At 37.6% G+C, this 24087-nt stretch overlaps 2 protein-coding genes across 6 annotated transcripts; one reads left to right on the forward strand and one right to left on the reverse strand.

Moving 5' to 3' along the window:
- The first annotated feature begins 4715 nt into the window (after positions 1-4715).
- LOC131242958 (protein COFACTOR ASSEMBLY OF COMPLEX C SUBUNIT B CCB3, chloroplastic) lies at positions 4716-8463 on the forward strand. The gene is made up of 3 exons (XM_058241958.1): positions 4716-4984; positions 5134-5210; positions 7792-8463. The coding sequence occupies exons 1-3, from the start codon at positions 4924-4926 to the stop codon at positions 8317-8319; spliced, it is 666 nt and encodes a 221-aa protein (XP_058097941.1). The 5' UTR covers positions 4716-4923; the 3' UTR covers positions 8320-8463.
- On the reverse strand, positions 7120-13951 carry LOC131242959 (anamorsin homolog). Of its 5 annotated transcripts, none has more exons than XR_009169784.1 (9): positions 13718-13951; positions 12061-12208; positions 11097-11257; positions 10888-10992; positions 9366-9444; positions 9118-9254; positions 8918-8992; positions 8621-8739; positions 7120-7423 (listed from the first exon to the last, which is right to left on the reverse strand). XR_009169784.1 is itself a non-coding variant. In XM_058241959.1 (9 exons), exons 3-8 carry the CDS (start codon positions 11139-11141, stop codon positions 8701-8703), a joined length of 561 nt encoding a protein of 186 aa, XP_058097942.1. In that variant the 5' UTR covers positions 11142-11257; positions 12061-12208; positions 13718-13948; the 3' UTR covers positions 7120-7423; positions 8698-8700. The 5 variants fall into 5 exon arrangements, 2 of the variants coding, with proteins under 2 accessions (XP_058097942.1, XP_058097943.1); XR_009169782.1 differs by having other exon boundaries at positions 9366-9525; positions 13718-13941; XM_058241959.1 differs by having other exon boundaries at positions 8698-8739; positions 9366-9525; positions 13718-13948.
- Between the last annotated feature and the right edge of the window lie 10136 nt (positions 13952-24087).

A 24087-nucleotide genomic window follows, 5' to 3' on the forward strand; every position in this document is an offset into this window, starting at 1 on the left:
TAAATCTAAGTCCTATTGCTAAATATGGTATTTTTGAACTCCTAGCTGAGGTAGGATGGGAGAAAATTCTACAATGGAGCAAGACAGCTTACCGATCCATTGTGCAATGGATTTATGCTTTAATTTCTAAAGTTTTTGCCAACAATGAATTATTTTTTAAAATTAAATTTTAGAAAGAAACTGTGACTATAACATCCGCCATTGTGTCGGCATTGACTGAAATTGTTGTTGCAGAAGATGGCATTCCTCTTGCCAATTTAACTGACAAAATGACCCTTACTGAAAGGCAAACTATAACACATAAATTGTGTCACTTTAATGTTGAATGGAAGTTAGGTAATGCCCTCCCAGATTACCAAATGCTCCTAATGTATCGAGTTGTACATAGGATTTTTATTTCAAATGTTTATCCAAGAGCGGGGAATAAAACCAATCATATTCCCTTTATGGTTCGGACTCTTCACGTTGTCGCTACTAGTGTTAGAATCTATCTTCCTTCTCTAATATGTTATTCCATTATTCATTATTGCATGCGTCCTAAGTATGGTTCCCTTCCATTCTCTCATCTTATGACATCGCTTGCATTGCAATTTCGTGTCCAAATACTGTTGATTGAGGCACCAGAAGCCGAATTACCTTTTAATTCTTCCAATCTTAATATGATGCGACTATCACCTCTTCTTGAGCAACGTGGCAGTCAGGAGGAAAGGCAAGAAGGCGACATAAACATGGATAACATTTTTGATGAGTTGGAGGAATCAGAAGACACAACAGATTCAGACTACCAACCCTCGCATTTTGATGAGAGATTATCAGCTTTGGAGCAAAGGATGGATGCTCTGCATGTATCCCAGGAGTCCCTATCTCAAACTCAAAAATTGAACTTGAAGCACATAAAGAAGTACTTCCATCGATTTAGTAGGAGTTTGAAGATAAACGATCTTGAGATGCCTGCTCCATCATCCTTTGAGTCTGAATGATAACGTTCCTAATTTTGGTCTGTAATAACTTTATTTATGGTTTGGTGTGACTCAACTTGATACACTTGACTTCTTTTCACTTGGTATTTATAATGTTTTATTGCTTAAACAGTTTATCCTAGTTGATATGCTTCATTCATCTACTCATGTGAAATTGCTTCATTTAAATTACAACTTCTTTTGTCAACTTATGACAAAAAGGGTGGAAATTTTGCTATATGATTTGATGATGCATAGATATTACAATTGAATTTTTTTATATTTTTTTAATGCATGGATATATCTTATGTATGGCATTTGTAAAATAACTTGAATATATTTCTCAGGGGGAGCAGTAGGTGTGCAAATTTTGATTCAAAACTTCAAGTTGATGGTTGAGTCCATGTGATCATTTATACCATCTAAAAAAAGACACTGTATAGTTTGAAACAAGCCCCTAGAGCATAGTATGAAAATTTGACTAAATTTTTACTTAGTCATAACCTTTAGATGTAGTTGTCAAATTTTGTAAACAAAAGATGGTTAGATCTTAGTACATTTCAATCCTCTACGACACTTCATGAAGAATGGCTTAACATCACAAGACTAGAAGCCTCAGAAGGATTACAAGTAAAAGATCATTGTGTATGCCAACCATCAGGTAAAATGACCTTAGAAAAGACCTTAGGTTAGTGGTTTTTAAACATGGCTTTATATGCTTAAAGTATAAAATTTACAATGTAAATTCACTAATGTTTGGCCAGCCCAACCTCTAATTCGGCCAGCCTAATTTGGTTCGGCCAACCCAACCTCAGCCTCGGCCAAGTATTCAACAACATTAAACGAAAAATTTTGTTGCAAGTTCAGTCGGCCCAATTTTGGGTTCAGCTAGCCAAACTTGGCTTGGGCCAGCCTGAAGGTGTCTTAGGTCTAGTTTCTAGCAATGGATTAATTCAAAATTTAAGGGGATTCACCCATCCTAATAGCTAATTCAGCCAGCTAAATTTTTGCTCAGGCCAGCCGAATTTTTGATAAATCTTATCCCGCGAAATCCGATAGCCGTTGGAGTAGTATTGTTGAAATTCAGCTAGCCGAAACTTTTCTTAGGCTGACCAGAGTTTCAAATCCTTTGGCTATAAATAGAGACATTCTCTCGTTGTTTTCATAACGAAAAAGTTTGATAAATCTTCCTCAAGCAAAGAGAGAAGCTCAGGTCCTCCCAAAGATATTTGAGTGGTAATTCTTATTTTGTTTTAGCTTATTCAATTCCCTTTCTCAAGTTAGTTTTAAATGCAATTAGAAAGTAATATATACTTTACTTGGAAAATAGAGAATTGAATCCACAGTTGTTAGGGTTTATATTCTTTGAGATATATTAGATCCCTGGATCCTTTCTGGTTGAGCATACACTGTTTCATCGACACTAAATAAAAATAAAAATTGTTGCATTGATTGAAGCCTCGATTTCATCAAGTATTTTCAAATCGACGCTCTATCTTCTGAAGATAAGTATTGTTACTGTTTTATTATTTCATTTGGATTTGTTGAGATATCTCGAAAATCTCATTCGGTTGATTGGTGGTTAGCCCATGAAAATCACTAAGGGGATTTTATTATGGTAAGCCCATGAAAATCACAAGAACTGTAAGAGATTGTTAAGGTGAACCTGTGAAAACTTTGATATAGTAGAAAGCCAAAATTATGAGGGTAGTAATTTTGGGAGTGGAGTAGGTGTGTGTTAAACATAGAACCACTATAACTCCTTATGCATTTGTGCTGATCAATTTATTTGATTCTCTACCTTTTACTATTTTGAAAGATTGATTTCAAGGACATTGTGAAATAAAGTTATCGTGCCTAAAATAATAGGTGAAGGTTGTCCTACGAATTAATTAAAATTAAGGTTCCAATACTTTATGCGATTAAAAATATTATTTCCGCAAGTTTTTATTAGGAATTGGTATAGTCCTATTTACCCCCCTATGACATCGATAACTTATCTTTTAATGGGCAAAAGTAGAGAACATCTATGCGAAGAAGTCTATTAAGAATCACTTGTATCTGAAGCTACAATTGTTCAATCTGAAGATGATGGACGGGTTTGACGTTAAGGCCCACATCGGTAATTTCAATGGGCTCATTTGTAAATTGTTGGATGTGGATGAGACGATGAAAGATGAATATCAAGCATATATTCTGTTAAATTCTCTTTTATAATCGTATGAGTCATTTAAAGACTATTTGTGCACAAGTAAGACAACCATTAACGTTGAAATCGTTATATCAACTCTTCAATCGAAGGCGATGAGAAAGAAAAGCGGTGACATAGGTGCCTTTACAGAATGACTGGTTACGAGGGGGAATTTTGAGCGGAATAGTAGATCTTCATTATCGAGATCTAAATCCAAGGGAAATGTAGATTCACTAAGTTCGATCGTGTCCTTAAATTTTTGAATGGGGCACTCATAGTCATGAAGGCACAAATGAACAATAACATCTACAGGTTGATCAAAAGCACTTCATCGAGTGAAGCTGCAATAACTATAACGGATTTTACGTCTACACGTATGTGGCATGCGTGCCTAGGCCACATGAGTGAACGGGGCATGAAGGTACTTTCTGACCGTTATTTAATTTCAGTTTTTAAAAGCATTGATTTTAGTATATGTGAGTATTCTATATATGGTAAGCAGTCAATGTTGTCTTTTAAATCTAGTGGAGATTATTGTCTAATATCTTAAATCTGTTTATAACAATGTCTGTCGATGCCATCAACAGACTGCTCGATACCATTTAGAAAATCTGAAAAATAAAAAAATTCTAGTTGATTGCTAGACAATTTTGGAGGTTACGACTCGATGGCATCGAAGGATCTTTGATGTCATCAACTGGTCCTCAGTGTTTGTCGATGGCATTGAATGACCCATCAAAGGCGTGCATAGTTTAGCATAAATGAACAATTTATTTTATATTCCGGTTGGGTAGTATATATACCGGGTGTAATCGAAATTAGGGAAAGAATTAGGGCTTTATAGTTTATTTAAATGATTCAAGGGCATAACTAGGGTTTCAAAGGAGATTTGAGGGTTATTCGAATCGGTAAAATATACAGTATCTTGTAATATTGCTTTCAGTGCATTATTCGTCGCTTTGTATAGTAATTTTTTATGTAAGAATTTTTTCACGTAAAATTTGGATTGACTTATTGTTAGATTTGTTTACTTTGCATGTTCACATGTTTGAACCACCTGATCCGGCACAAAATTTCAACGGTTGCATCTGTCTTTCCTGCGCCTCCGCATCGAGCTGTTCATACTACGACTATCAGTGATTTCTGGGTCCACCAGTTGGGTGAATGGAACAGTCGGAGAGGCAAGCCCCCTCATTGACTGGGCAACGAGAAAGTCATGAGTTTTCCAAAAAGAATCCCAACCATTTGATTTATGGATGGATAAAGTTGTTCAAGTTCATTTGTTGAACGGTCAGGGCTTATGGTCATCTTTGGAGAGAGAGAGAACACATCCATGGTCCGTGGAGGGGCCCACCTTATGGATCGGATCTTTTAATTGTCTCATTGTCCCAGCTGGAGGAATATGCGAGCATCGGGACACATAGCCGAAGTTTCAAAAATAAAATACAGTTATACCCACTGTGAATATTGACCGTTAACTATTTTTGTTTTTCACCATCACTTAAATGGCCACATATCAGATTCGGATGGATAGGATCGACTAATAGGAGTTAGTTTTAACCTGATCGCCCTGCCACGTGTCTTGTGGATTAGATGGTTCTACCATATAACGGTTCTTCTGCATCCACAGTATCAGCTCCCAAAAACTTAAATTAAAAAGAAAAAAAAAAAACATGTAAGCAAAGAAGCGAGGCTGCAAACGGCTAAGGGCAGATATTCTTGCGAGGCGAAGCATAAAACCTCTCTCTCTCTCTCTCTCTCTCTCTCTCAAACATGGCATTTCAGTACTCCCCCATCTTCCCTGCGACTTACAATCGCCTCCAAACCTCGCAAGGTAAGTTCTCTCTTGTTTTGTTTTGTTTTTTTTTTTTTTTTTTCATGTATATCCCCATTTCTTTCAATATTTCAAAAATACCCTTCTTCATCTTCATCTTCTTCTTCTTTTTTCTTTTTTACTCTCTTATCTGTTTGCTTTGGTGGTAGGCCTTGCTCCTTTGGTTTCCAGACCTGGAAATTCCTACCTCCTAAAATCGTCGTCTCCCAGTTTCTTCCAAATCTTTGTAAGTAAGTAGATACTGGATGTGCCTTATGTGTCTTCTTTATATTTACAAATGTGCCATTGCATGTGGAGACGATGATTTTTCAAGCATACTGCGTTTTTGCATTCTCAACCAAGTGAATTGAGAATGCCATACTTCTGTGGGGCCCACCATGTGCGGACGCACACCTTGGGAACTCTGTATGCCATTCTACCCGTTCATCTGGTGCGCCTCACCAGGATCAAAGAACAATCAAGAAATCAGTCTCATCCAAAACTCAGGTGTCCGCTTTGGCCGCCTCCTCGAACGGACTTGATCTTGCACGTGTGGTATGAACCACCACCTTTTCAACTTCGTTGAGTCACGCTAGAATTTCTCAATTGCAGTTGCTGGTAAGTGATCATGGATCCTACTGTCGCCGGCCATAGAATGAATTGCAATTCAGTTCAATTGAGCATCCAAACACACCCTTGCGAGGCCAAGAAAAACTAGCCTTAATTTATTTTGTTCCCAAGACCAATAGATTCATAGAATAGTTGGGTGGACGTAGGGCATTTTGAAATTTAGAATAGCTCAATCACAGAGTGTAGTTTTGATGTAGGTGGAGACTCAAATCTCAGTTTTCATGTTAGGCTGACTACAAGAACAGGCATCTACCTTGGGACCCGCCTGATGGACAGCTTGGATCTTGATTTCTTTGCCACGTTGGCAGATTATGTGGTCAATAACAAAGTTACGAAAACCCAAAAACTCGACTCAGTTTGATTTCCAGTCAGTTGTGTTGACTCAAAAGACTTGAACGAGTCTTTAAATTCACTCAGTATTCTGTCTCTATGCCCATAGGTCTAGGGCATTTTCGCCCCACAATTAGCTTTCTTAGGTGAAGAACATCAGCTATCTTAAAGACATGATAAAACATTTGAAACAAGTTAGACATCTCAGGAACTTAAAAATGTGGCTAGTGTCCATGGGACAGTTCAGATTTTACCTGCAAAAACTCACCAATAGCTTATATTTTACCTGCAAAAAAAAAAAAAAAAAGAAGAAGAAGAAGAAGCTTGGCATGCCCGGATTCTCTCCCAAATTCCTCTCTCCATATGCATGTTATCACTTGGTGGCCCACATGATGGTTGGAGCAACCTAGCTCTGGTACGTTTAAAATTTCATCATGGGCTGGCCTTGCTCAACGAAACTTTGGATGCCACACAAACTCAGTGAGTGCACCACACAAATTCTATGAGGACTTGAATATAATCGGACAGCTTAGGGTATCACCTGTATCATGGTGAAACTGGGTTTGTATCATTAGAGCCTTTGTTAGGAGGCTTTGGTGAACCCAGAAACCAAAAGGATTTGACTACCAGCTTCCCTCTCTCTACAGCGCCAGCAGGACCAGAATGCAGTGGAGCCACCTCCCAGGTACACATGGAGCGATACTCGTTGGATCCGGAGTTCCGGACAGTTCATGTAGCTGCCCGCCCTTTGATGCAACTGGCTCAAAATACACTTTAGGAATCCATCATCAGTGGCCTTTAAAGGCAAGAGTAGGAAACAAAAGATTCTGTAACCATTCGGGGCAGGGAAGTGGTGGATAGGATGGTCTCATACCTGTGGTTTTGAAACATAGGCAGTGTGAGTGGACCTTCTACATGAACGACCTCAATTGATGACTCAACCTACAACTAGATAAGTCTACCTTGAATCTGAACCACTGGCAATTCTTTCAAGCTATCCATCCTTTTCAATACAGGTGGCCCACCTGATGAGTGGCCCAGCCCATTCTTTACATTTCATCATCCACACAGCAGCCAAATACTGACTGCTCAGATGTTCAGGTGATGTGTGTAAAGGTGCATATGGGGCTCACAAACCTGGCCAGTTCTGTAGTTAGAATTAGATCAGCACCGTTTGATATGACTGTGTTTCTCAATAAACACAACCAACACAGCCTCTGATTTCTCAAATCTCAATAAACACAAGCAACAGCCAGTGCAAGGGGTACTGACAACCCAAAGTACCAGCCCCCCTAAATCTCACAGATGCCACAGTATAAGCATGCAATTTCCTATTGCAGTCAACCCTGTTTGTAACACTTCTAAATCTCACCAATACCACAGTATAACATGTAATTCCAACTGCATTCACCCTACTTGTTTTGGAACCTATGTCTGGTTTGTTTTCAAAGCATGGTTTCTCAAACCCAAGCTCCTGTTTCTTCATCAACAGCCCATCACCTGGAAAAGAAAAAGAAAAAGATAAGATGAAAAAAGAAGAAGAAGAAGAATCAAGCACCTAAAAAACATCTTAATCCACTTCCAATCAAATAAGTATATATTCAAATGTTAATATCAAACTTGCTAGTACATGTTCGGTAAATGTCCAAAACACAAGCATGGTGTCCCATATTTTGAATCTGGTGTTAACAACAAGTGCATAAACTTGGTGATTCCGAATGGGTGTATGACAGGAACGCAGCTTTTCTTTTGTTCTTTTTCTTTGACTAATACCATCCAGCTTTTCCAAACGCCTACTAATGTGTAGTTGTGTCATGTGTTATGATCAATAAAGCCCGAGATAAGCTTATGTTCTTGTTGTATGACAGGAAAATGGAAGCGGGTCAACAAGAAGAAAATTGCTGAGCAGTTCGGGCATCCGAAGTACCAGCCTCTTCAATGTTGTGGTATCTCGAAGCATTGAACTTACACCTCCAAGTGCATCTGCTTTTCCACAACCAGGTGATGTATCCAGAAGTCTGCAGAGTCTTGCATCTGATTTACCAGAAAAAACGCATACTATATCAGAACATTTGCATAGATTAGTGCTAGCAGATGTAGACCCTGCAACGGCAAAGCTAGCAATCGGAATTGTAGGACCGCTACTATCGGCTCTCAGCTTTCTATTTATCGTGAGGATAGTTATGTCTTGGTACCCCAAGCTTCCGGTGGACAAGTTCCCTTACGTTCTTGCATATGCACCTACAGAACCACTGCTAATCCCAACGAGGAAAGTGATACCACCTCTCGGGGGTGTGGATGTGACACCAGTGGTGTGGTTTGGACTGGTGAGTTTCTTGAACGAAATATTAGTGGGCCCACAAGGGCTTCTTGTCCTTCTATCTCAGCAAGTTTAGCTATTGACCCAGGTTTTCTGGCTCATCAGTTCGTGTATTCTGTCATATGCCCATTCATTTATGAGAATAATTATGAAGGGAGAAACTAGTTTAGTGAACAAGATGTAAAACAGTAAAATACCAAATCAGATTTCTGAACATGTTGCTTCAATGATATGCAATTATATGTGTTTATTTCCTTTCAACACTGACTGCATTCCTGAAAATCTACACACTATTTCGTGGAATGAATTTGCAGTCCAAGGGGTAAAACCTTTGCATTTGAAAATTTGACTAGCAATCAGTAACCTCTTGGACTTACATTTGAAAAGCTGGTTTCCCAGTCTCTCGAGCATGGTTCGAGTTAAATAATATCCATGTCCATGAGGCTCAACTCACCATTTATATATCAGCTGCAAGGAAGTTTCCGGGTAGTGATACCTGCATAGAGGGGTGCCATGGAAGGCTTTGGTTAAAAACAGACAGCTCGGTTGCGGTAATAACCAGATCACAGGTTGAACATTCTCCTCCTTTAGCAATTGAATGTCTTGCAATTGAAGAATAGCAGAAATGGAAGGAAAAAGGAGGCGTTGAAGTAGAATAGGGTGTCTATCTGTACCTTTTCACCTAGTTTGAATAGGGGGAGACCCTTGTAAGGGCATCCACTACACCGGAATGCATCACCAAGTCCACACTGGAACATGTGTACGACCAGATAAAGAGCAATGTATTAGGATTAGGGTTCACTAGCAACCAGAGAAAAAAAAAATCACATTTACATGGACAGAATTTTGGTAACTATGGATCTCAGATGCATACATTGCCGCATGCGGATTGAGGATTATTCAGCTGCTCTGCAATCAGCCCAAGCTTCTGCACTTTCTCCACTGCCTCAGCAAGACCACAGGTGCAGTTTTTGCATGCTTTCCTTTTGCCTCCAACTTCACAATCACCCACTGCAAAAAGGAGAATTGATAAAATCTGTAATAGCTGCTCCAATGGAAAAACATCAAAAGTACCCTATGAGCATTCAGCAATAAAAACAATTTGGGGTATTTTCTACTGAGCAAGTGGCAGTTGGGGTTTCTTCAAGTCTTCGTCACTTGGGAAACTATCTTCATCAATCAGATCTGAATCATCATCAATCTGAACTTTGGGCAAACTATTAGCTGTTGTCTTAATGGAAAAAGATGATCCCATCTCCCAAGAAGGCTTCTTGGCCCTAATCTGTGAAAAGATTTAATGAAATTAAAAATATCACAAATTATTGCTTTTAAATGACACGTGGAGCACTCAATCGTGGATATGAACTGTTCATATATCATGCAACTAGGAGCACGCCATTGTACAAAAATCACATCAATCAGATGATCCTAAACATGCGATCAGTAGCATGAAAAATGGGCTATCAAGATTGAATGGAGAAACAAATTTTGTCCAATCATCATCTTGAAATATCTATATGATAGATCCCATTTTGTATTGCTTATGATTCCAAAGTAGCACTTTGGTTCACAGCCCGTTTGGATACCACCAAATAAGTTACTTTTTCTACTTACAGCAGTAGATAAGTAACTTATTTGAGATAAGTAAGTTTGGTTTAAGATCCATTATAAGAAACTTTTTTACTTAAAATTATTTAATCACTTCAGCTCAATAAGTAGAAACCAAGATAAGCTACTTGAGGCATAAGTAGCATAAGTAGCTTAAGTAACTTACAATCCAAACACCCCCTAAATGATTGTATCCATGTGATCTATGGCTTCTAAACAATGGACAGTTGTAACAAATCTACCCCATTAAAAGGGTTAGGATCATCCAATCAGCGTGATTCTCTTGCACCATGCATTGCTCCCTATGGTACTATGGAATGACCACCCCGATTGACGATTTGCTCATCCCTGTGTCATTCAAAAGTTGAGGATGTTGCTAACGTCCCCATAAAGGTGGGGAAGATTAGCAAAACCCATATACATTGCCTTTACATGTACCAAAGTCAGTACAGGCACGGTGTGGTGGAATTTGATTGGACGACAAGTTGTTAGAGATGGGGCCTCATGCAAAGCATGCTTAAAAGTTGTTTGGTCATGTACGGACTCAACCGGGTCCCATCTTTGACAGTGGCCTACCGTCTAATCAAATCCCGTCGTGTCATGACTGTACCAACATCGGCACATGCAGAGGCAGTACTCAATCAATGCCCTATGGAATAATACACGTGAAGAGACAGGGTCTCAAGTCCAACCGCTTGGAACATAAGTTGCTATTATCCATCTGGCAGATAACTTTTAAGCTTTCATGTGCACACGCCATCTAATCCATCCAATAGGCTGTCCGAATCATGAGGATCAACTTTGTGTAAAATTAGCCACAAATACTCGCTGAGTGGACCACACTTGTATTTCATTATTTATCAATGGCTAGAAATTGTTTTCTATGGTGTAGCCCACCTAGTGAGTGGATGAGGCTGATTTTTGCATAAGGTGATCATCATGGTGGGGATAACCTATTGGAAGGGTTGGATATCGCTTGCACATGACAGGTTAGAAGGGTGGACCGTAAATTAATGGAACGAAATAAATCACTCACAGTAAAAGATTTGGTGTCAACCAGCGGTACAAATGGTTTCACTTGGAGAACTTGTGCCTCTACAAATCCTGTCAAGAGTAGCTTGCGCTCATGTGTGAAGCTTGGCAGCAAGCGAACCTCATTAGAACATCATTACACATTGACATCCCACTAATTTGTCACACAAAGGCATACACCATTATCATTGCATGATATAACATATGCATTACCTCATCCGTGGGCTTATTAGACAGAGGTGTCTGCAGGAGGATCATCCCACCAGGTTTCAACACCCTAGCAATCTCTTCAAGCCACTGCTGGCTGAGAAGTTCTGGGGTTTTTGATATGGCAACAGTGATATTCAGTGATGAAGACTCAAATGGCAACTCTCCTGTTGTTGGTGTCCAAACAAAATTTGGAGACCAGTTAAATTAGCAAAAAGATATACAAATGTTTTCTTTTAATCAGTGAATGAAATATCAGAACAACTTCATTAAAGTCAGCCTCCATAAGAATTTCACATAATGAGGAAAAAACATCACTCACACTTTTCATTAAAGAAGAAAAAGAACTACCAGTAGTTTTTCGTTAAAGAAAGAAAGGATTAGAAAATAAGACTTAAAGATCAATGTCATTTTACTGTTCTTCTCAGGAAAACATGCAGTTCAACAGATGCATGCATACACAATTCATGATTCTATTTATCAAAGGGCTCTTAATAGCAACTTTAGAACCAGACAAGTTTTTTTTTCCCTTCTCTTCAATGGTGCAACCTTTTTTCTTTCCAAGTGGCATGACCATTGCATCCATGTTTTGTTTCATTGACAAATCAAGCATTGGGAGCAAGTATTTGCACCCACCCTTTCTGATGGAAACCTTTTTTTCCCACCTTTGCACCATTGGATACCAGTAGTAAGAAAACAGTACAGCTACTAATTCAACAAGCAAGGAAATTTCACTATTTATTGAATCCTTTTACTTCCTTTTGACTATCAACCTCCTAATATTGGCTCATCATGAATCCCAGCTCTGGATATCAAATGGGCACCATGGTTCCATTTAAATGTTCTTTTCATAAGCTAACTCAAGTGAAAGACGGTTCAATAGTTTCAGTAGATAGCAATTTACAATAAAAAAAATCAAACATAAAGGCTTTCAAGTTACAGCTAGAATCTCAGTAGGAAGAAATATTACATAAAACAGAAGCTTGTGTGACGACTAGCATTTCATTATCTCCAACTGATTCATTTCCAACCTCCCTCACTGCAGACAGAACTGCACCTACAGGCAAAATCACATCATCTGTGAGCACCAATGCACTCCCCTTCATCCCGATGATATCCTGCAAAAAGAATCCAATTGCGATGACTTCAGATACAATTTCTTCCTCATTTTCCTTGTTCCTTAAACAAGGACCATAGATTACAGAAGTCTGTCACTTCGATGGTGTCAGTTTTATTAATTGGAAATTAGGCAGTGGGTATCAATTTCAATCCCGAACATACCTATACAGAGGCTGTTGCCACTTGCAACCTCTAAAACAGGGGAAATTAAATTTCAGATCATGTCAATCAAAAGCCAACTTACAGTGAGAAACATCTCATTTGAGGGCTGATGCATAGAAGAGGGTGGTTTGCAAGAGAAAGTCCATATCCATGGATCTTAAAATTCTATTAACAGGGGGTTCAATTGACGTTAGATTCAGTGGATGACAACCCCTAGAAGTCGCGTTCGTAGTTGGCATTTCAATCATATGTTGAAGGGGTGAACTGTGGGACTCCATGGGATCAAAGCAAAAATGTGAACATGATCTCTCCTGAAATCCAGGCCGTATACCTTTTGGTTACATCTGATGGAGTCTAGAATTAGTGGGGATGTGGAGTGCAGAGCACTCAGGTGGATTCATTTAGCCATGGGAAGTTGCACTCTAGCTGTTGGGTTGGAAGCGAGGGCTTGTTTAGATAATCGGACTTGTTTGGATAGGTGGAATCTAGTCAAAGAAGAAAATATTTTCTCATTCCACAAAATGATCATTAACCTTATTACAGCTGCGGTTCTCTAGCAAAAGAAATGAGGTGACTGTTGTCTAATGAATTTAAAATTTCTACCTGTGAAATTAACAGACCCCAAAATGGAATTTGTTGACACAACAGTGCCAATGGAACAATTATTAATTATTCCAATCCACATCTTGGAATCTGCCTATCTAAACAACCCTAAATTTTCTAATGAACTTCAGGGAGTGAGACCATGGAATCCCTAATTCATGCATACCTTATCCAATTGAAGGTTTCCAGACCCCCAAATGGAGGACTCACGACATCTGTTATAGTAGCTATCCAAATGCACACTCAAATGCAGGAAGCAGGAAAAAAAATAATGTAGGTATTTGTAAAAAGGAAACAGAATTTTATGGTAACTAAGGCAGGGCGATAACAAGAAATATGTGAAAATAACAAGAAAATCAGATCAATTACCTTAGGATATGAAATGAAAGGATCCATATAAGAAATTAAAAATAATAATAACAATAATAATAATAATAATAATAATCCCTATCTATCAGTTGATCGAGGCAGAGACAACCCCTGCAACAGAACTAAACGATTTTCTCACAGATCCAACCGTCTTGTGATTCGAAACGAAGAGATCACGTAGGAAATACTAAAGAACGGAAAATCGATTAAGGCATCGAGAGAAATTCCATGAATCAAGCAGATTTAATCAGAGAGAGATGAATTGAATCAGTAATGACCTAGAGGTGAGTTTCTTCTTAAAAAACAACGGAGCCGAATATCTGGCAATGGAATTTATGAAGATGAGAGAAACGAGCCGGAGAAAGAGAACTCACCATCGCCAAAATCAGCAGCAGCAAGCTCGAAGAAACCCTAGGTCTCTGGAGAGGAGAGGAACCCTATAACGATCTCAACTGCAATCAGTCCCAGGAAGAGAGAAGCTGGAGAGAGACGCGGCCCTTCGAAGGTCGAACGAGAGAGCAAGGCCGGCGTGGAAGCGGATCGTCTGTTGACCCTGCCACAAGGGATATCCCTAGTGGCAGGCGCTTTGGGACCCACCGTGATGTATATGTTTTATCCACGCCGTCTATCCTCCTTGACAGCTCATTTTAAGGCATGAACTCAAAAGTTACGCAGAACCAAATCTCAAGTAGACCACGACACAGAAAACGGTGGAGATTAAACGCCTACAGTAGAAAACTCGTGGTGGCAGCATTAGAGCTGGGGACGGAACAACTCGACTCGGCAGACTTGACTCGACCCAAACCGAGTGGTGAGTCAGATCTAAACCGAATAGACTTCGCCCAATCCAAACTCAAACAAGAGTGCAAGTCACCCAGTAACTCGACTCGACTCAACCCAAAATCTGACTCATTTAAACTCGACTCGATTTGAAACCCGACTCGACTGAGGTTCAGATAATGTGTGTAACTAATTATCTAACATACCCTATCTATCACACTCGCACTGTACCTGATCTCTCTCCCTCCCTCTTCTCTCAAGCCCCGCAACCACCCATCACCATCATCCATCAAGCCACCTTGTCACACCCCAACATTCGGGTACCCAAATAGGATATTCGGGACTTGAATCCTAGGTTCGTGAGTTGAAAATATTGATATTTATTACAATTCACACGATTCAATCAAATTCAATAGATATTCAACGTCATCTAAAAAGAAAATACTGCTAAAATGTTTATTAAATATTTCTCTTGATAGTTTTTCCTTTTCTACATCGAAATTTGGAACATAAATTAAACTTAAATAACAAAAAAAAAAAATTGAATTGAATTAAAATTAAACCTAATTTTGTGGAAAATAAAACTAATAGTAGAGGCCTGTCTGGTCATAGTATTCTAGCTCTGCACTTGTGCATTTTTATAGGGGTGAGCATAATAGCCCAGTATGGTCATTTCTTACTCAAAATTTAACATGTTCATATTATATCAAATTTATATAAACAATGGGGATAAATAGAATACAGATAATAAAGAACACGAATTTATGCAACAAAATTGTAAAACTGTGATGCATGTGTTAATTTTCATGAATTCTCATAAACAATATATATTAGTTCTTATAACATCGTACCCAAGTAGATGGCCACGTTGCACCACACACTAGTACCTTATGGTGATGGACCTATTTATACGTTAGCTGATCAAACCACTGCTCCAGTTGTATTTCTGACGTATGTCCACGCACACAATTGTACTCATACGCCATACACAAAGGTGACTTCAAAGGATCAAGTGGGTTATAGGGTCTTTCACCTAATGAACACGATTGCCCTAATTGCTGGCTTTAAGGTCTCTCACCCAAGGGACACAATTGTCCTACTTACTAAATTTAGGATCTTTCACCCAAGGGACACGATTGCCCTACTTGCTTACGTAATTACATCCAATATATTAAAATTGATGCTCAATGAATGGTAAACATGCATGTAAGCTGAATAATTGTTTCACAATCGAAAATATCAACAATATAAATACTATATTTAAATTTTGTTGAAACTTTAATAATTCAAATACTTAAATACAATATTATTTTTATTATTATTTAATTTAGGAATTACTGTGAAATAATGTACAAGAAATTTTATTTAAATTCTAACTTTAATTAAATCAAAAATTTTACTTAAATAATATTAAATATTAACATAAAAATATTTATTATTTTTATTCACTAAATTCTACAATTTAAAATTTTATTTTCATTATCACATAAACTTAACAAATATAATATATATATATATATATATATATATATATATATATATATATATATATATATATATATATATATATATATATATGTATGTATGTATATATATAATGCATATAATATAATATATATATATGTACATATAATGCATAAATATATATATAATATAATATAATATAATATATTATATATTATCTAATTTCTATCGATAAATTTATTTAAATTTTAATCTAAAGAAAAATTTAAAGCTATAAGGAGAAGATTTTTTTTTTTTAAAGTTAAAAATCTAATATATACTTTATTAAAATTTTAATTTAAAAAGTTTTAAATATATATTAATCACTAAAATTTCAAAATATAGAAATCTAATCGATTTAGTTTCAATTCCAAAATTTTGATAAATTTCTTAAACTTAAATTCATTTAAAATTTTACAATTAAAATTTGAATTTTTATCTTAGACCATTTACTTAATATATTGATTTTCATAAATTTATAACATTAACAATGTAATTAAATTATTATTTAATAGTTTAAGTTAATCTATCTTAAAAATTTAATCTAATTATTTTAGATCAAATATTCTAAATTCAGAATTTTATTATTATTTATTTTTATATCCAAATTTAATAAGTTAAAGGAAGTTATTAATTTCGACTTTGGATATTATTATTTTTACGCATTCAAAATTTAATTTAAATTTTATTATTATAATTAATTCGAAGTATTATAAATTATTGGAATTAAAATTTTTGGTTTACTTTGTAACTTTTTTTATATATATATATTCATATCAATTAGACAATTAAATTTAATAACTAACATAATCATTAATTAAAATATTTTAAAATTAATTCTAATTTACTAATTTAGATAAATTCATAAATTAATTTGAATTTAATCTATTTTTAAAAATTAACTTTCATATTAATTAATTTTAAAATTTTAGGAATAACTCATATTTAATTTTTAATCTTAAGAAACATTTAAGAATTTTTAAATTAAAATATAAACTTAGATAAATTGTTTACTTTATTCTGTAATTTTATTTTATTTTAATTTTTATATTTTTTTTCTCTCTCTTTTCAAAAGACAGAAATAAAACAATTAATAATTACTCTAATCAAACAAAATTTAAATCAAACAGTCTAACTCAGAATTAACATTTAGTAAATTTAATTTAATATATCGAAAACTAAATTTATTTTGGAGCTACATTATTCTTTATCACGTCATCCTTAATAATACAATTAAGTTTGAAATTAAGAAAATAAAACCCTTGATAAGAAAATTTTAGTAGAATCTCCCATAGAAAAGTTAGTTATTTCAGACTAAATATGTAAATCTACTCCACTTATGATAGGTGGTATCCCAATGTTAGCTAATCTAGTAGAGATTGACATGAAAATTTTGGAATAAATAAGCATAATAATTAATTAAAAATATAAACCTCAAGATAAGATCACCTACCTTAAAAGTCGATGATCCGCCCCGCTCTAATCTCTCTCTCTCTCTCTCTCTCTCTCTCTCTCTCTGAGCTCTCTCTCTCCCTCTCTCTCTTGATCTACCGAGTTCTCTCTCTCCCTTTCTCTCTTTTTGATATGATTGAATCTTTGTTTATATCTTTCCTTCCTTTTTAATAGACGTAAGGACGAGGCGAAAGAGTGGGGAATGTGAGTAGTTTCGTTTCGTGGGAAGATTCGGTGCTTATTACTGTACAAAAAGGAAGGAAGAATGGAGAAGGTGGGTTAGGCGGCAGTAACGTGCGGAAGATAAAATTTTTATTTTTATTTTATTATTATTTTCTAAGATATGGTGGGTCCCACTAATGAAGATATAAATCTACTCCGTCCATCATCTCGGCATGGACATGAGAAGATATAAGGTAAAAAAATGAGGCTAATCCAAAAATCAGGTGGGCCACACACAAGCAGACGGTGGGGTTGGTTCCCACAAAAAAATGGGTTGTTACACACACACACACACACACACACACTCTCTCTCTCTCTCTCTCTCTCTCTCTCTCTCTCTCTCTCTCTCTCTGTCTCTCCCCCGAGCCCAGCAGTTTATCGTCTTGACTTAGGCAGCAGCTCATCTGAATGGACCGCACCCACCTAACCACAAAGCTTTGCCTCTAATCATAGTAACTTACTAATTTAGGGGTGGTTTGTGAAATCGTATTGGGTAGGGTTGAAATCGGGTGCGTCCAGACTGGTTGTGGTGTGCATCTATGCTGGCTCGGGTCAAGTGCAAATGGGCTGGGTGTGGACTATGTGGTGCATTCGGGTTGGCTCGGGTGTGGTCGGGCTATCTGTGGTGCGTTCAGGCTGGCTTGAGCTGAGCTGTTTCTAAACCCTAAACCCAACTTGGTCCTTGTGAGCAGGTTAGTCCAATCTAGACCTGGACTCGGATTGGGTTAAGTATGCTAGACTCGGTAACGAGTCAGGTCAAGTTTAGGTCATGTCTATTTCAATACTAGGTCAGGTCAGGTCAGCCCTAACTCGGTCCGACTCCACTCAAGACCTGCCTCAAGCTCGACCCATTATCAGCCCTACTTTAAAATTAAAAAATAAAATTAAAAAAATAAAAAAAAACTTTTGGAGTGAGTTTTTCCTTGAAGAAGTAGAGGGTTTGATAACCCAACCCATCCAATGGATGAGCCCCATCGTAATCACAGGATTCCCCAAAATTAGGTCAATACAAACTTCAGGTGCATTGCATGATAAATAATATTAGGGTTGTACATGAACCGAGTTAGCTCGGTTAGCTCACTCGACTCGAAAAGCTCGATTTGACTCGGTTCGAAACTGAGTTCAAGCCGAGTTGAGCTAATTTTTTTAGCTCGAAAAAATTTCAAACTGAGTTCGAGCTTGCCCGAGCTCAACTCGACTTGGATCGAACCCCAACTCAAATTAAACTCGGATCGAACTAGGTTACTTTGATATTGATGTTGCTCACCAAGTGTTTGATGAAATGACTCAATGAAGTGTCGGCTAGTGGCAAGGAAGGTATGTATATGAAACAAATATCCTTTTTTTTTCTTTATTTTGATGTTGCCTACAAGGTGTTCGATAAAATACCTATAAAACTGTTGCTACTGTTTTACATACAGTAAGAATTTGAAGGTGTAGTCCATGTGTTTGTGAAATTGTTGCATAGGTGAACTCGGCTTGAACTTAGCTCAAACTGGCCAGTTAGGATTGGGGACCAAGCCGAGCCGAGTTTGAGCTGCGATCAGCTAGTGGCCGAGCCAAGTTGAGTTGTGCCAAGCTCGACTCAGTTCAACTCATGTACACCTCTAGATAACAATGCCACGCAACTTATAAGTTTTGCTAGGCTTGCATAAAAGGCACATTTCGAAAGGAATTAATATATGATGACAGAGAGAGAATGGGGAGAAATAAAGGAAGTTTAAATAAAGAAAATTCTTAGGTCCTTGCTCATGCCTGGGTGGCAGATTCACATGAGTTTCAACACGAGGTCACAGGATTGAGTGCCCATAGTGGTGAAAATTCACTCGGGTGTGAGTGAGTTTGTAAAAAAAAATAAACAATAAAGAAAAATCTGAAAAGAAGAGGTTGCCACAAAAGCACCATGTTAGATTTTTTCTTTTTCTTTTTCTTTTTTATTTATTAGTAGATTACATTAAATAAGATTAGATGGAAATCCGGTTGGATACTAGCCCCATTTGTATAAGCTAAAGTAATGAGCACAATAAGACCGGATTTGATTGGTCAAGACTCAACCAAACAACATCAGACAGCACGCAGATTGGTTGGTGACCTCTGCACCAGGCAATTAGATGGTTGAAAAGCTCTGTGGACCCACCATGACGTATGTGTTTTATCTAGGTCTTGTCCATCCATTTTGCCAACACATTTCAGGGCTTGAATAAAAAATGAGGCAGATCCAAGGTCCACAATAGGAAGTAGGGGCAATTGAATGATTACGATTGAAAGCTTCTTGATAGCCTATCGCAATGTTTATTAGTGATCCAACCTGTTCATTAAGTCATGTAACCCTGGATGAAGGGAAAGCACAAATATCAGCTTGATTCAAAACTTTTATGCCCTTTGAGAAGTTTCAATGGAAGGTGTTCAACCCCCACAATTTCTTATGGTGTGGTCCACTCGAGCTTTGGTTCTGCCTCATTGTTGGGCTCATGCCCTAAAATGAGCTGGCAAAATAGATGAACAATGTGGATAAAATGCATACATCATGGTGGAGTCCACAAAGCTTCTCCACTAGCTCCCTCACTAACGTAGGGTCACTAACCCATCCGTGTCCTTTTAAATATGCTTTGGTGGCCCTATCTCTTACAATAGGTTGGTTTTTTTTTTTTTTTTCGCATGCACTCACACTACAATGGGTGCTCAAACCCATGACCTCGTGTTGAAACTCTTGTGAGCATACCACTAAGTCATGGGGTTGCAGGCATCTCTTACATTGGCTTGTCATCCAGTCAAATCTTGTTATGATGTGCCTACACTGAGCCCAGTACAAGCAGGGGAGTACCCAATCCGTGTCCAATTAGATAAAGACATGAAGTGGGTACTGCAAGGATCGAGCTCCTTTCTCTCCAGGTGTTGGAAGATTTGATTAGATGATGGGTTGTTGTAAGAGACGGAGCCCAGTCAAGTATAGGCAACTTTCAAATATGTGTCCTCATGTTTGACAGTAACATCATGTTAGGCCTCACCTAGCTTATGTGTCGCAGGTTATCCCTGTCCAATAGTTTCTACCGATCATTAGATGAGAGATGATACAATGGAGCCATCCCTCCATAGATCGAGGCATCGATGAGGTCCACCCATATACCCACCCAATGATGGATAGCTTACATTTTAAAAGGAAATTTTTAATTTTTTTTTAAAAAAACTACCTACTCAATTTAAACATTACATTTTGATATATACTCTTTGGAAAAGACTCTTACCAAAGTAATTATCGTTAGAGTATTTTTAAAAGGAAATTTTTAATTTTTTTAAAAAAAAACTACCTACTCAATTTAAACATTACATTTTGATATATACTCTTTGGAAAAGACTCTTACCAAAGTAATTATCGTTAGAGTATTTTCCTTGTGGACAGTGTTTGGTTCAGCTAATGCGAGCAAAGGGGTTACTAGCTCGAGTAGCCCACCATGATGTTCATGTGAGATCCACTTGACCATCAGGTAAGTCACCCCATGTTAGGCCCAAGGACAAAATACCAGCGCTATTCGTGATTTAGGTGGACTGCACAATTGGAAATAGTGTATATGGCAATGCTCATCATTCGAACTCTTTCCCTTGATGTCGTCCAAAAAATCTCAAACAGGCCTACTTTTTGGGCTCTAAGTCTAAATTTTGGTGTTGCATCTAATGGTTAGAGTGGATTTTATGTCATCATCACCATGGGCCCTGTTAAAATGAGGTGTAAACATCTAATGATCGAAATGGATCTTACATACAAATCATGGTGACTTCCATACAAAAAATCAAGGGTTGGTGTCCCGTAAAAATCCTTTTTTAATATTTTATTGGAAATCAAAACCCCACCCATTCCCTCTCCATTTTTTTAAAGTAGGCCAACCTTAATGTGTATGTAAAATCCACTCCAATCATTAGATGTGTAATCCTACATTAGTTTAGGGCCAAAAGTTTAGATTGACATGCATTCAAGTGGGCCACACTAGAGGAAACACTTGGGAGAGACATCCGCCCTTGATTTTTATTAGACCCAATAAGCAGGGGTGCACATTAAACCGATAAAACCATGGAACCGGACCGGAACCGACCAAACGGTCTGGTTTAGTCCGGTTCTAGAGTGCACTGGTTCCGGTTCCGATTCCAAAAATCAAAGAACCGATTACATTGGTTCAATTCTCGGTTCGAGGGTATGTGGAACCGAACCGAACTGAACCGTGGATCCGAACCACGGAACCGAACCAGAGAACCGAACCTGGAACTAAACTTGGAACCGAACCAGGAACCCTTTGATTGTTTCCATATTTGACTCATGATTTATGGTTTAATGCACCATTTGATTGTTTGCATAAATATTTTTTAGTACACCTTAGACAATATCTAAACCATTCATCAAATGGATCACAACACGAATGGACATAAGCTAGATTATAAAATAAAACATGCAATTGGGCTGGATTATAAAAAGCCCAGAACCGTGGAACCGATCCGGAATTAAACCGGTTTTAACGGTCCAATTCTAGTTCATTTCTAAGGTGGTAACAGTTCAGTTCTAGTTCCGAATATCTTAGAACCATTGGGAGCGGTTCGGTTCTAGTTTCACCCCAAAACCGGATCGAACCGACCCGTGTGCACTCATACCAATAAGTATATGAAGTCCACTTCAACCATTAGATGCCACACCAAAATTTAGGCATGTGCCCGAAAATTCAGCTCATCCATGATTCAGCTAGCCACCATTGAAAAAAGTTCCGATAGTGATGTTGCTCCATACACTATTTCCAATCCCGTGGTCCACCTAAATGACTAATGGAGCTAAGTTTTGGACCATGATCCTAACAAGGAATGACACACATGGTTGTCCTGGTGGACGATCATATAAACATCACGGTGGAGCCCACTCAAGCCCTTGACCCTTTGCCTGCGCAGCCAACCCAAGCCACTTATTAAGAAAGCTAACTTAAAGCACTATAATGATAATTACTTAAATTAATGAGGTAGTTTGTTGAAAACTTTTTTAAAAGCACCGGGATGTAAATTTTATATTAAGTATGTAGTTTTTTTATAATTTTTTTTAAAAAAAAATTAAATTAAATTAAATCCATAGATAATCCCATCCATTATTTTTCTACATTTTTTCACTTGACCATTAAATCTTTTTTTTTTTTTCCACTATCACTTTAATGGCTACAAGTTCGATGGATAGGATTGTCTAGAACCAATGTTTTTCGAGATATAATCCAACCGTACTAGGGCGCTGCATATCGGAAGATCTGATTTTCACCTGAACTTACCATGCATGCAATATCCGATGAATGGGATTGTCTGATTTTGTGTGGTTCCCATCTTTATTCATCCAACAGAAGGAAACTAGATGGACAGTCAACTAGCTATACCACATTTTGGTAGAGTCCAGTGCGAATAGAACTCAATGGACGATGGTAAATTTGGGTCAGGCCTCTGGGTATGGGTCCTGGGTCAGGTGGGTTAGATTCAGATAAGAAATTTTGGTCTGTTACGATTAACAGCTTGAGCACATGGCTCAGTACCGAAAAAGAGTATGTTTCAGCACTGAAGTCATGGGTTCGAGTGCCCATGTAGTGTTTTTTTTTCTTTAATGATATTAATGAAGTTTTTGTTATGTGAGCCCCACCATGATGTATGTGTTTGTGTTGTATCCACACTGTCCATTCATTTGGAAAGATCATTTTAGGGCATAAGCCAAAGAATTAGCTAGATATAAATCTCAAGTGGACCCACCAGAAAAAAAAAAAAAAAAAAAAACAAGTGGGAATTGAATACCTACCATTAAAACCTTCTTGCGCGCTGCAGAGGTTTTTTTTTATTATTATCAAGCTGATTTTATTTTTTTTCCCCTCGTCCAGTCTTTATTAACTAATGAACAGATCAAATCTCAAATAAACATTATGGTGGGCCCTAGGAAGGTTTCAACAGTTGGTGTCACTGTTCCCACTGTTTTCTATGGTGAAGTCGACTTGAGCCTCTGATCTGCTTCATTCTCTTACTCATGCTCTAAAATGATCTCTCCAAATGAATGAACGGTGTGGATACGATACATACATCATGGTGGGGCCACAGACTTATTGACGTCAATTTAAGTAACAAAGCTGGTTACTCAACTTGTCAGTAGCTAATCCGCATCTGCTAGTAAATGGGTTGGTTGCTTGGGTGGGCCACGATGATGTTTATATAAAATCCATCCTGACCACCAGATGGTTCACTTCATATTAGGTCAAAGGCCCAATTAAATTACCTTCATTTGTGATTCAGGTGGACCACATCATGGGAAACATTGTATAGGGCAATGACCACCCTCGAAATGTTTCCCATCCTAATGCCCAATTGAATCATAGGTGGGCCCTTAACTTTAGTCTCCAGGCTTAAATATTTGTGTGGCATCTAACAGATTGAGTGGATTTTATATAACTATCACGGTGGGCCCTATAAAAATCAAGGGTGGATGTCTCTCCCAACCGTTTTCTTTAGTATGGCCCACCTAAATCATAAATCATCTTGATTTTTTGATTCTTAGCCTAAACTAAGATTATACATCTAATGATTCAAGTAATTGTTACATAAACGTCATATCACAATGGGATGGGCTCCGCATAAAATAAAAGTAACATGCATCTCATTCCACCGTAACTTTACATAAGTATTAAGATAAAACGGACTTGCATGAGACCCCGGTCTTGATTTCGATGGGGCCCACCTTATGTATATATAAGATCCACTCCCACCGTTAGATCTTTAGTACTATACGACACCC

Source organism: Magnolia sinica, chromosome 4 (assembly GCF_029962835.1).
Source record: "Magnolia sinica isolate HGM2019 chromosome 4, MsV1, whole genome shotgun sequence".
In the NCBI taxonomy this organism is placed as follows: domain Eukaryota; kingdom Viridiplantae; phylum Streptophyta; class Magnoliopsida; order Magnoliales; family Magnoliaceae; genus Magnolia; species Magnolia sinica.